Source organism: Camelus bactrianus, chromosome 27 (assembly GCF_048773025.1).
Source record: "Camelus bactrianus isolate YW-2024 breed Bactrian camel chromosome 27, ASM4877302v1, whole genome shotgun sequence".
NCBI classification, from domain to species: domain Eukaryota; kingdom Metazoa; phylum Chordata; class Mammalia; order Artiodactyla; family Camelidae; genus Camelus; species Camelus bactrianus.
The window spans coordinates 17,169,348-17,183,045 of record NC_133565.1 but is presented as its reverse complement, the minus strand read 5'-3'; the positions used below and the strand labels follow the sequence as shown (position 1 = coordinate 17,183,045).

Sequence of the window (13,698 nt, the reverse complement as noted above, 5' to 3'; positions counted from 1 at the left end):
AGGAGGTGCCCCGTGTCACAGTATAACATCTGCCATCACCTGTATGGAAACACACCCGGACACAGGCCACTGCCCCTGTCTTACCTCGACGAGTGATCCGTATTTTATTTCATACATTAGAATCAATCCATTGGGATTCTCAGGTTCTGGCCACTTTAAAAAGATGGAGTTCTCAGGCCTTGGCTCCCAGGTCACCGGTCCAGGAATGTCATCTGCTCCTTCTGTGCAACAATTGAAACAACTGATAAAGCTGGATTCTGGTCCCCAGGGAGGGACAGAAAAACACGGGGCTAACCTAAGGATACCCTCTGCACCCAGGCACGCAGGACTGCGGACAGCGGCCGCGTCCGTGCCGCCTGACTGGCCGCGTGCCCACGGCAGGGGTTTTGGAATTGGAGCCATCTAGTGACCTGTCAATCTAGTGACCTGTCAATCTCCCCCTGCCACCAGTCTCTCCCAACCTCCCGTTCCCCCAACGGAAAAGCCTACTTTCAAGCATAGGAGGAAAATCTTGGCAACGTGAGTCACTTATTTCTGGTACTCGGCTTCTACGTGATGCTGTCAAACCCAAGCAGCATCGAAAAGGTACTGAGCAAGCAGGAGCAGCCACCTCCAGCCTCCAAGCCAGACACTTCGCACTCTACATCTGCACAGGCAGATGTGATTTCTGCACAGGCACGAAGGACCGTCCACGAGCCCGCCCGTAGGAAGCTGCTGGGAAGCTGGTCCATCAGCCACTCCTCCAGCTGCCAGTGAGGCTGGGGTGCCTGCTCCCTTGCTTCTTCAACCAGTGCGCCAAGTGGTGAGCAAAAGTCACTGCAAGTTCCAGCTGGGAAAGGCTCTGAGAAATCAGCTGGGCCGTGTCTCTCCCAGGAGGGGAGGAGACAGAGGCCGGGGAGGCTGGCAGCTGAATGCAGGTGCCAGAACCGTGCCCAGGAGGCCCCACTCCCAGGCTGCAGTCACTCTGTGCTCTGCATACCTGCCAACTCCACAGGGAAGCAAACGGGGCAGTTCGCCCATACTTAAAGGTGGACGAGTGGCTGTCTGAGCCACAGGCAGCTTCTAACTTACAAGGTGAAGGTGAAGACCAAACGAGGAGGACCAAAGGCTGCTCCAGGAGATGACCTGGAGGATTGCTCCGGTCACTCTAATCGAGACAGCTAACTGGGGACTTCGCTGAATCTCTGAGAACTCAAGAGAGACCCGGCAATTCCCCTGCGCACAAATGAGGGTAAAAGGGTTGTGGGAACGTATAGAGTGAACCAACTAGAAGGAAAAGAGTTGACCCTGAATCAAGCTCCCTGCTCTTAAGTACTCTGTGTGGAGGGAGTGAGAGGGAGGAATGGTGTCACTTTGAAAGAACTCTATCCCTTGGGCTGCTGGACCACCAAGCTGCCTGCAAATGACCACCTGTTCTTTAATAAGCACAACTGAGAGTAAGGTGTCAGCCTCTGTGTCTGTAATTCACGACCTTCTCCCCTCAGCTGTGAGGGAGTCAGGAATGGGGCGAACTGGATCACACCATACCTGCAGGCATGGTTCTCGCAAAGACAAAGTTGGAGGCACTGCAGCCCAGCTTCTCAGCCTCGTGGTTACAGCTGTGGATGTCGATGCGGTACAAAGTAAAAGGCCGGAGGTTAGAGATTACGGTTCTCTCCTTGTTGTCCACTCTGCTTTCAAAGAAAGGGTACTCTGTCTCGAGCTCTTCTGGGTCTGTGATGTTGTAGGTGTCCACCACCGTAGTGTTCCTGCTTCGGCTGGACATGGTGGTGTTGGCGACCTGCATGACCTCTCTCCGCTTCCTTTCGGGTCTGCAAGGAAGAGAGAAACTTGGCTTATAAGTGAGGGCCTCCCCCTCTTTTGTCTCTTCCATGACTTGGGTTAGAGTAAGAGAAAGAAAAGAAAAATCTTAACCTTGGAATAAAAGGAGCTATTCAGGCGCCTTGGATGAGAACCAACAAATAATACAGGGATTTCCTTCCTCGTTTTTTACTTTGCTTTCTCTGCGCTGCAAACCTCAGACTCGCCACGCAAACTGCCTCCCGGCTTGCAGAGTGGTTCCTCGATGGTTCCCAGAGGCAAACTAACGCCCCAGCCCCCGGCTCAGCAGCACCCTGGCTGTTCCATCAGAATGTCAGTGCCGTCTGCTCCACAGACCGACAGGTTCAGCATGAAAGATGACTGGCCTACTGGCCACGCTGAGGTTTACTGGGGTGAACAAGAGGTCAGGTGTGGGGTGCAGGCCAGAGAGGTGGGCACAGGGGCTCCGAGGCCTGTGGTGGTGGCTTTTCTGACCCCCTCTGACTATGGAATAAAAGGAAGGATGCCAGCAGCCAGCTTACTCGGACCCCCAGCCCCCCCCCCCCAAGAGGGGAGCGTCTATGTGTTTCACAGCCTGGCTCTGCCTCCCACTCGGCGGTGACCACCTGTGGCCTCCCCAAGGCCCTGCCCATGACAGTGGCAGTGTCCCTGCCATGGGTCTCAGTAGGGCTTAGAAGGACAGGACAGAAAAGGGACTGCCTGGAATCACCTGGGAAAGAACGTCCGCACCCCAGACACAGGTGAGGCACCCAATAAGCTGGGGTGTGACTCTTCCAGTGGCTGCTTCTGTGAGAGATGGGCTTCCCCCAGAAACCTAGCAGGCTCCTGGCACTTACAGGACCCAACAGAGACAGACCGTGAGAGTAATGAGGACCCAGACAAAGAACCAGCCCCCTCAGGTCAGCCAGGGTCCAGCTGACACCCAGCAGGCTTCCTGCGATTTGCCTCTAAGTGAAAAACCTGGACGGGAAGGAGGGGACTTGGAGAAGGGCTCCAGACTCCTCTCAGAGAACACCATCACCCACTCCGTGCAGTGACAACATGACCCTTTCAACACAAAATCGGCCAAGGGCCCCACTGCATCCGCTTTCCCGACGCTGGGGGAGGAAAGGCTAGAAAATGAGGCTGAGAGCTCCCCATCCTCACACTCTACAAACCAGCCAGCCTTCCTGGAAGGGGAGGACACGTGTTGCTAGGAAGACCTTTTTTTGATACCTACCTACCAGAACAAATTTCCTGACATCTCTTCAAAATCAACACAACCCCCACTTGGGTCTACAAGTAAGAAGCTGTTTGGGTTTAATCCACCCCAAAATATTACTGGGTCAGAACCCCTCCCACGGCCCACTCCCATTTACCTGGGATGACACCATGAAGCTCACTCGATTGTCTATTTATTTACAAACACCACGCTCCCAGAGACCACGCAGCATTTGACACGGGCTGGGGAGGGACGCCACACAGCACACCATCATGAAGGCAGGGGGCAGGCTGAACGGCGCGTTCCCTGTTCTCTGTAAGCAGCCTCGCCTCCCAACAGTGTGACCAGCAGCAAACATCATCCCCAGCTTTCCCCACTCCCAGCCACCGGACAACTGACTCCGAGCGGAAAACCTTTTTGACTCTTCAACATCTGTTGACATTTCACTCGCTTAAAGCAAACTACGTGACTTAAGATATAAAGGCAGCAACCAGTGAAAGGCATTCACCACCAGATACGGATTCGGGAGAACGGCCTGTGGGCCCTGGCTGCTGGCCTGCTTTGAGACACACGGCACATGTCGGACAGCGCGTAACACACTAAATCTGACTTGACGGGTTTTAAGCTCCCAAATAAACTGTCCTTAGAATGAACTGAAAGAAATAAAAATTGTCTTTGCACAATCTGGTTGTAAAACAGAAAACCTTTCTTTATGATTTATTCAGTCATTCTGTTACCCGAACACTCCTTTTACCCGGATTCTGTCGGAAACTGTGTGGACATCGGATGCATGCCTCAGCAGGAGTCTTGAAAAACACACACATGAGTTTTTTTTATCAACTGTGGCCCCTCACCATGGGCAAACTACAGTATTACATCTGTCCTATGGAAAGAGAGACCAGGAAGTGGGGACTAGATTTCAGAGAGAGGCCGTCAGGACTGCGGGGTGAACACACGCATTCAGCAGGGTAACTTGGCACAGAAGAAACCTATTTTGGAATCAACAACAAGAATATGGGGCATTCATAGTATCTGTGTCACCCACAGCTCTGCCCTCATGCCACCTGATCTTGTGATCCACATCTGATGAGGGAAAAAGGAACTGCCTTGTAACCATAAACAGAAAGCTACAGGGTTTTTAGCAAAGCCTTTCTACAGCTTGGACTCACAACCTGAACCTCAGGCAGGTCACTGGGACAAGACAGCAACATAACAAGCCACCTCTGATGGAGAATAAATGAACCGCTCCTGCCCAGCCTGCCTGGGACACTCGAAACCCATCCTCTTCTCTGTGTCCATAAGAAGAAGTAACACCGGCCGAGTCTCTGCTGGCACGGAGTTGGGTGGACTGTGATGAGAAGCGATGCCAGGAAGGGAAAGAGCCCCAGAGTGTGGGAAAGGAGGGCCAAGCCCCAAATGGATCATTAATGAATTCAGATGGTGGACAAGACACCGAACCTGGTTCTAGTTTTGAAACATCTTTGAGCTCTTTCCCAGCTCTCAAACTTTCTGATTCTTGGAACCACACGTGATGTACAGACTATCTGGACTAATACATGAGCCGCAGCCCTATCGTCCCTCAGTGAACAGATGTCACTGGTCAGGCGGGGTGGGGCAGGAGGTTGCACGGTTTTAACTGCGGGAGGGGAGAGAGCAGGGCAGAAGGTGGCTGAGCGACAAGAGCTTCATTCTGCAAAGGAAACGGTGCCTCCAGTTCTAAAAGGTCTTCATTTCCTGTTTTAATGATTTTTCAAAGTAAGATGTCTGTCTTTGATTATTACACAAATATCAGAAGGGTCACTTGACAGAAAAGAAAAAAGTCTCTTTCAGAACCATTTGTTGCTACAACCTCAGTGAGCCTTTAAGGGCAGAGCAACTGCAGAATAAACAGAAGCTCCGGGCTGCTGGTGCCTCTCAGGTCGGGGGCTGGGAGATAAGTGATTCCTGGAAAACACGTGGGCAGCGAGCTGTCAGCTGGGGTGCTGTGGGGGTCGGGGACACGGGCTCATAGGTACAAGGCTGGTCTTAAATCCTGCTCCTCTGCCCAGGTTTCAGGCACGAGGTTGTTTCAAAACTCGATAATCTTTCAGGAAGAAAAAGGAGCCACCAGCCACCACTCCGTTTCCATCTCCTCTCCCAGACATCAATCACAAGGTCACCCTGCTGAATGTCCCCCTACTATTTTTTTTTTTTTTTACTAATTTTTGTTTGGTAAAATAAAGTTCCCCCTAAAAAAATTTAACAAAATTTTTTCATTTTAACCTTTTAGGTGCATAATTCACTGTCACTGATTATCCATAGTGCTGTGCAACCATCACCATTTCCAAAATTCTACATCTCCCGAAACAGAAGTTCTGCACACATTAAGGAATAACTCATGTCCCCTCCTCCAGCCCTAGTAACCGCTGATTCACTTCCTATTGCTATGAATTTGCCTGCTCTAGCTATTTCATATCCATGGAATCACATGATATCTGGCTGCTTTGACTCAGCATGTTCTCAAGGTTCATCCATGCTGCAGCCCATGCTTCAGAATCTCATTCCTTTTCATGGTTGAATAATATTCCAGTGCCTGGAAAGACCTCATTTGTTCATCTACTCAGCTGCTGGAGGACATGGGGGTTGTTCCCAGCTTCTGGCTATTTGAATAAATGCTGCTCTGAACATGGGCCTTCCTCCACTTTCATCCCCACTTGACAGAAGCAAAGACTGGAGCAGACAGATGCGCTGGAGCAGGGGCCTCTTCACTTTAAAGGCTGTCTTCTACTCTGCTTCCCAACCTGCTTGTCAAGGGTGCCTGTGGCCCTCGGTTATGCTTTGAAGTTGGGCCCCTTTCAGAACCAACTCTGATTTTCTCAGCCAGCTTTCTTCCTCCTCGGGCAGGCTGAGAGGCTGCAGGAGGAGTGGGAAGGGCCTAAATCCCGGCTCCTCCATGCTCTGGTTTCTGTGAGTGTGGCCCGGTGGTTTCTGCTCTCTGCACGGGGCTGGGGGCAACTGCACCTGTCACCTGTCACACAGCCAGCCTCTTTCCACCCCATCCCAGGACAGGCTTCAGGCTCTGAGCGCCGTCCTTTGTGCAGAAATCCCACCCAGCCAAGCCCACAGCCTCTACTTTGTTCCTCCTCCATGGCCACTGGGTCTCGCCATGAGGCTGCTGACCTACAAACCACCAGGGTGGAGAGAAAGCACCAGACCCTGCTGGGAGTCATCCTCAGAGGACACGGCACCTGGGCACGAAGATGGCGTTGTGCAGAAAATTCTCGAAGACCTTGCGGTACTCGGCCTCCTCCTTCTCGGCCTGCTTCTCGGCCTCGGTTTTGGGGCAAGCGCAGCACGGCCCTTTCTCGCCACCACACACTTCGGTCTTGGGATTCTCCGTCACCTCCTCGACGTCGATGGTGCCATCAGCATACTTCCTGATGGGGATTTTGTCTGCTCGGAAAAGGAGAGCCAGGTTACACAGGCTGGTGGGGAAAAGGAGGGACTGTCTGCACCGGTAATCACCACCGCTGCTGGGTCCCCACAGAGGGCTGGCACTGCTCCCAGGGACGGGGACATGCGGTGTCGGGGCTGGGAGCTTACCCTCACCTTTGGAGCAGTAGTTGTGCCGGTAAAGGTAGCTGTCCTGAGGCTGGCGCTGCCACCGCACGATGTAGTAACTCAGGTTGCCGTTGGGCAGAGAGGGCGGGTTCCACTTCACAATCAGCTGAGAAGAGGAGTTTGATGCTGAGAGAACATCCAGGGGAATGGAAGGAACTGGAAAGGGGAACACAGGACGTTTCAGAAATGGGGAAGAACCCAAGATCCCAGCTGTCAGAAATGTGATGCAAACCCGTGAGAAGCCAAAAGTTTGACCCAGATGGGACAATTGCGGTGAACCCCGAGACACAAAATGAACACTGAACTTTGTTTTGAGGTCGTATTAATCTCCCTTGACAATATCTGTTCTCAGGTAAACTCTGTGATAACGAACATCACTGGGCTGCAAATGGAAAAAGGTGGTTGGGGCTCAGCCAGGGTTGCAATGGAAGGCTTAGACAGTACAGTTAATTCAAACACTGGCTTTTCCTCATGTATTACAACTGCCATCCTCCAAAACGTTTAACTCTAGCAGTTTTAACAAAAGGTAAAACTAAACTGACTTGTATTTCATCTGAGATTCTGTTTGAATCTCTGATAAAAATGGCAAAAAAGCCAAAACGCACGGGGAAAGCAAAAGGGTGCTAAAGAGTGTGTATGTTCATGCACGTGTGCACGTGTGTGTGTGGGGGGGTCTTGGAGGAAAGGGTAATGCGAAGGGCCTGGAAACCTACCAGTCCTATAGTCACAATGCAATGGGACGCTCTAGTTCTGACTATGAGAAGCAGTTTAAAAACATCTCGAACGCACATAATGCCCTGATTTCAAGTGATGGACTCTGTCACCAGCAAAAGAATACTGATTTACCCACAAAGCATAATAATCTGGTCAAGCTTCACTTCCTGTTGCCGCTCAAACCCAAACCCAAACCCAGACCCAGACCTGATGGTGCATAAAGAACAGACACATCCTGAGACCACTGAAATCTTACTCTCGTTGGCTTCACAAAAAAGCACCGATTTCGGTAGATTTTCCGAAGTGCAACCGACACCTTTGCTGTATGTCACTTAAGCAATGTGGTCATGTAAGCCACTTCTAAAATGTGAAACCTTAACATACATACTATTATACACAAGGTTCTGAGCACCTGTTAAGGAAGGACCCTTTAGGAAGAAGTTATGACACGCTGACTTTTTCTCGGTAAACATAACTTACTGAATATTTCGCCACTTGAGTGCTTCCTAGAATAAGTATTTCAGAAACACACAGCTCACCCCTAGGTGTTTCAATAGCAGGGGTCCTCCAAAGGCTGAGGTGATGGACCAGCCCTTCTCTGTCCCCACCACTTGTAAGGACAGGGACCAAAATGGAGCGAACTGACTCAATCTGTACAGGGCTTTGTTTTCCACCTTTGGGGAAAGGAAACCTGTTTCTTAAGAACACAGAAAGATTTTAATTTTTTCCTAAACCAGCTACAATGAATTACTTCCGAATTTTAGGATGAAAAACTTATTCTGTTGCCTTTGAGCCTCTGCTGCGTCTTCCCAGGCCTGGGATCAGAAGCCTGGGTCATGTTTACTGATAAAAGCACTGCACAGTCAGGGATGTGACTGTAGCCACTTAGAGGATCATCGAGATGAAACAGGGGAGGGGAGACAGAAACAGGGGTTTTCCCCACCAACATTTTTTCCTCACCCTCTTTGCCATTTAAACTCAGTTTGTGCTAGCTTAACGGGTGTTTTAAAACAGCCTACACACTATAACAATGGCTATCATCAAAGAACGTTTATCAGTGCCTTTTAAAATGATACGTGTTTCCCTCCCTCTAAACTGGTTTTTATATACTTGGAAAATATACACAAAGGTTTGCTTTCATTAATTCCAGAGTCTGGAGCTGAGAAATGAGATGGTTTTAAAAAAAAATTGAAGATCAGGGGAAAAGGAGGCACACTGTCATCTGTGAATACTTCAAATGTCCGCAACATGGTTCACTGATGTTCTTCAACTTCGGTCTACCTTCTCGGAACCCTAGCTGCTACAGAATGAAGACGAGAAACCAACAAGCCGCCGGAGGTAACTGGAACACCACCCAGCGTGGTTTCAGTTCCCAGAGGCCCAACTGTCAAAATAAACAACAAATACAGCCACAGGGGACTGACTCTGGGTCAATGACACCAGCCCAGCAGCCTGGAGGACCTGGCCTCATTGGTCCAGGACAGTCAGAATAATGACGGAAGACGGTGTGAAGTCCAGAAGATGGCCTGGAAGATGCCAGGGTACTGGGGGTGGGAAAAAACATGATACAGTATCACACATTGATGAGATAGACACATAAAAGACAGACTGGCCCAGGACGGAGGTAACAGGCCCAGCTCACTGCCACACCTCTGCCTACGTCCTGTAACAAGCAGGGACAGTGAGCGGAGCTAGTGCGGAGCGGTGGGCACGGTGCCTGGATACCTGAAGCGTTGGTGCGAATGTACAAGATCTCGCTTTTGGCCCCACGGATGTGGTCGTTCTCCACCATGGTGAGGGTCACGGCCTTGACGTAGACAGCATACTGCGTCCAGGGCTTCAGCCCCTGCAGTAAGATGCCAGGCTCGATGTCCTTGTTGGGAGGGAGGTCCACATCCACCATGTTCCAGCTGTTGGAGCCACAGGCATCCTGCCCGTCATACTCCGTGACGTTTTTAAAGGGTCTGAAACACAATGGATGAAGCTCAGAGAGTGTTTTAGGGAGCTGGCATCAAAGCTCTCAGAAGCCTCCCCCAGGGGCCTCCCACACCACACTCTCCCTAACAGGAATGCTAGATAAAACTAGTATCAATTAGATTTTAATAGAAAAACAAAAGGAAGCCACTGGACTCCAGGTTTCACCACGATTATGTAGGCACTATGGAATCACACACTCTGCCTCAGGAAAACTAAGTTCCATATTTACCGGGAGTAAAAAAGCTGCTCCTTATTAAGTATACATGCAAATGCTACTTTCCGCCTGCGATTCTGGCTGTGGCATTTTTTTCACCATTAAGAAAAAACAAGCACAGTCATTTAATGCAAACAGCAGCTATTGATAAAGAATACTTTTGGAGGAAGATGATTTTGCTGCAGAAAAACAGCTTCTCAAATACAGCTTCCGAAATCTAATTTGCTCACAAACAATTCTGATTGCTTAAGTATCTTATAACGTTCAAATATTTAGTTTCCAGATTATCTCAGACACTAGCATCAACTCCCTGGCGAAATTACCAGCCGACACTGCCAAAGCGCTGGAGGACCATCAAAGGGGAGGGATTATTTTGCACAGAGGCGTAGCTGGCTTGGGAATTCCACATCTCTCAGAGGAAAGGGCCGGACAGCCACTGGCTTCTGAAACGGACACTAACACACCCCTCTCCGTTGTCGTGATGGAAGACTATGAGTGATTCCCATGTGTGGGGACACTAAACACCTGATAATCCTGTATCCTCACAGCTATGACCCTCCCAGGGTCCCGGGTCCAGCAGGGGAAGGGGTACCAGATGCTGCCACTGGTGGCTCTGGTTCCAGCTCCGGGGAAGCCAGGCACCCCGGCAGGGGACCTGGGTGAGGAAGGTGACTGAGAGGCCCGGGGGACCCCCAGGACACAGGAGGCACAGGTAGGAAGAGGGGAAACAAGACGAGCCACCATCTGGAGGGATGTCCTGGCTGCCCACGCAGGCAAGTGTCCTCTAAAGGCACAAGGAAATCCCCCAGTAGATTCTGGGAGAAGTTCTGAAAGGGTTAAGACATGAAGGCCAGTCTCTTTCCAGTCTTTGTCCCTTATTTGGAGGACTCGTGACCTAGAAAGAGGGCTGGCTGCACCTTGGGAGGGGCCACGGAGAGAGTGACCGGAATACACGACGGACCTGCCTGGGGGTCCCCTCAAGGGGGGCCGAGCGTCCTGCTGGGAGTCCCTGGACTGCAGGTGAGCAGGCACCAAGGCTGCAATGATATTTCCACCACACCCTCCATCCCAGTGTGGGATCAACGTTTGGACTGACCTTCCTCTCCAACAAAACAAGTTCTCCCCTTTGGATTCATTTTATTCAAGTGCCTCCAATTATCCACTGAACACTGAAACGCCTCATGCTAACAGTTTGTCGTTGGTAGCTGTCACAGTGGTGAGGGGTGTCACGTGACAGCCAGGAGAGGGCGAAGGTGAAGCCCTGCCAAGAGAATGCTGTCACCAAGCGCAGAAACTCACGCCTCCTTGTAGTAGACGGTGAAGCTGATGAGGTCCCTGTAGTCAGGGGGCCGGTACCGGTGCCAGGTGACGATGATGCGGTTCTTCCAGGTGGTGGTGGAGGTGAAGTGCAGGACATCGCTTTCGCCTGGGGCACAGAGGTACATCCGTGAGTGACAGGCCCTTCCCCCCAACAGGTCCGGGAAGTCACCTGCCCCACACTGTGTCCCTCTTCCCCAAAGCTGGCGGTACATGTGATGTCCCTTCCGGGGCATCTCAGGGGCTTTCTTATTTCTACCAAGGACCTGAACGCTGGACTACATGGCCTCCAACGGGCTCGGTCTTTTGTTTTAGTACACCTGGGGGCACTGGACGTGAACCTGGGAGTGACTCCTAACCTGAAACAGAAGGACTGCAGGGTGGAGCAAGGCGGCCGCATCTCTCTGCTCATTCCTCAGATGTGGCCCCCCGAAGGGGCCCGGGAAGAGTGAACCTTGACCTGTTCTGCGGTTGTGTGTATCTGCCTGCTCGTGTCAAACCACCAAAGGCAGGTAACAGACCAGGTGTGCCACAGGAGGGCACTCTCCTTAGTTGAACTGGGTATTGAACTGGAAGGACACAGGAGCTCCTGGGAGGCCCCCGGCCAGGGCTGGCATGAACGGCTTAAGCCCTGGTAAACTCTTCTCACTCGGCAAAGCCTTCTCTGCTGTATGGGAAGGAAGCCTTTGCTGGTGTATCACGACAGGGACGCTGCCCCAAGCCCTCTCTGTTCCCCCACCAGATTCAAATGGCGATGAGGACCAGGGGAGAGCCCACAACCGCCTCCTCACGGAGACCCAGAGCTCTCCTATGAAGTGTCCTTTCCCCTTGTTTCCTCGACTCCCAACCCACACTCAGCAGGTGAAGCAGGGGCTAAAGGCAGCTAAAATCTAAGACGTCTATGCGGCAGAATGTGATGGATCGAGAGCAGAAAAATGCTGCAGATCCTGCTAAGGGTGATTTAGAGAGGAAATGTGATTTTGTTCTCAAAGGAAAATAAATGGCTACTGTATTTGCACAATCTGACAGGTCAGACTGGCTGATCTAAGGAGCAAAACACTTCGAGGGCGCTTGGCTACCACCGCCTCTACTGTGGTCCAGACGGGGAGAGAGGCAGGGCTGTGGCGGGTGTGCGTGGGAAAAGGCGCCTGTTCCTAAACTCGCCCTCCAGCTTTCTCCCCTCAAAAACCTCCTGAGCAGCCTGAGTGTCTGCCAGGTAAATCCAGACACCAGCACAACCAAGTCCAAGGCTGATGGCTTCATGGATTCCCCCTGCCTGTGTGCACATGTGCAAATCACCCTTGCTCTCATAGATTAAGTCTAGTGTTTTCTAACACCTGTCCCTTATCAAAAATCGGTGATGGAGAGAGAATTTACTTTTACAGCCCTATCCAGCCAAACAGAACCACAACATTTTAAAAAGCAGTTTTATATACAAGGCCAGGTGGGAAAGTGCTCTATCTCAGATGCAAAACCTTAAAGCAGAAGTCATCTAACCAGTGTAAGGTTATAATTATACTGATCTAAATTTTAAAAGCAGTATCAATCCAGGGAGGCAGGGTCTCTCCATCTTTTTCATGTTGGGGTGGGAGCAAGGGGGAGGCCAGTTCAGGGGCAGGGGGCCAGTGGCCAAGGGTCTCCTGTGTTCATGGTTGAGCACCTCTGTCCTCAGGCACCCGCTCCACTCTGGAGAGGGAGCACTGGGCTTGCTCCCTGCAAGGCTGGAGAGGACCAGCTCTTCCTCGGAAAATAATCGAAGCGTGCCTGAGCATTAAAGTCCTTTAACTCTTGTTTTCTGTAAGCAACTTCTTTTAAAATATCCTGAGTGAGAACCTATTTATAAATGTTTAGCACACACAAATAGGTACTACGGAAAATTTACAAACAGGAATCTGCCGTGAATCTGCCCTGCTACCACCTTTGAAGATATACACGTGTGAGCAAAGTGCTCATGTGAAATGGGGGGGGGGGGCGCAAACGGAAGCCGCTGTCTGGGCGGGAGGAGGGTCCACTCACAGGAGGCTCGCTCTCCGTTGTTCCTGGTGTTTATGTCCCCTTTGCTCTGGCGCCCTTTAGTCCCGGTCACCTCCTCCATGCGGTAAATTTCGGAGACACACAATTTGGGATTGAAAGCAAAGTACATTTTCCCAGCTTTGATAGTCAGGTTGCGGTGGTCCCAGTCCCACAGCTGCTGCAAGTTCTGGTTGTCGAGGACGTAGAAGGAGTAATTCCTAGAAGTACAGAACTCAGCATCAGCACCCTTGCCCTTTTCCAACGGCCACCCTGCACTGGGCCTCTTCGCCATGTGGCTCCAGGACACACTGCCTCTGCTGATAAGAGATGTAGCTACTAACAGTGTCTAAGAGAGGATAGTTACTGTTCACAATAGCAACAATAGGATTCAAGGGCAATATGGAAATCGACAAGACACTAATTAATTTGATGACCTCAATTACTAACAAACAATACTTTTCACACTGGAGGATGCTACTCAAATCATTCCCTAGAAAAGTCTCTGGCTGTTTCTCTCAAGCAGAGTAGGTCCAATGCACTTGAAATCAGTCCATAGGAGAACAGATATGCTCTGCTACTCAACCGGAACAGCGTACATATTTGCTGGAGAGAGTCTGCCATTATCCTTGGGGGTAAGTTCCATCCATGCTGTCAGCAGCATATGATGGGGAAGGAGAGAGGACGGGACAGGGTGGACCAGCCCTGGGCTGGATCTCTCCTCCAGATTCATGGTCTCCCACCCCAGCCCCCAAAATCAGTTTCAAGTCCCTGGGGAAGGTGAGGGAGGAGAGATGGCCCCCGATGGGCAGTCCCCCAGGACACCCATCCAGGCAACAGCAAC

The 13,698-nt window shown here is 51.1% G+C and overlaps 1 protein-coding gene across 2 annotated transcripts in view; it reads right to left on the bottom strand.

Moving 5' to 3' along the window:
* Window positions 1–13,698, bottom strand: part of IGF1R (insulin like growth factor 1 receptor) — a 280,712-nt gene that overhangs the window by 35,041 nt on the left and 231,973 nt on the right. For both annotated transcript variants that reach the window (XM_010962914.3, XM_074353927.1), the window contains exons 6-12: window positions 12,861–13,075; window positions 10,827–10,953; window positions 9,062–9,300; window positions 6,611–6,778; window positions 6,250–6,454; window positions 1,528–1,811; window positions 85–221 (exon numbers count right to left, since the gene is read on the bottom strand). In XM_010962914.3, the coding sequence (XP_010961216.3) occupies window positions 85–221; window positions 1,528–1,811; window positions 6,250–6,454; window positions 6,611–6,778; window positions 9,062–9,300; window positions 10,827–10,953; window positions 12,861–13,075 (1,375 nt within the window). The remainder of the gene's footprint in view (window positions 1–84; window positions 222–1,527; window positions 1,812–6,249; window positions 6,455–6,610; window positions 6,779–9,061; window positions 9,301–10,826; window positions 10,954–12,860; window positions 13,076–13,698) is intronic.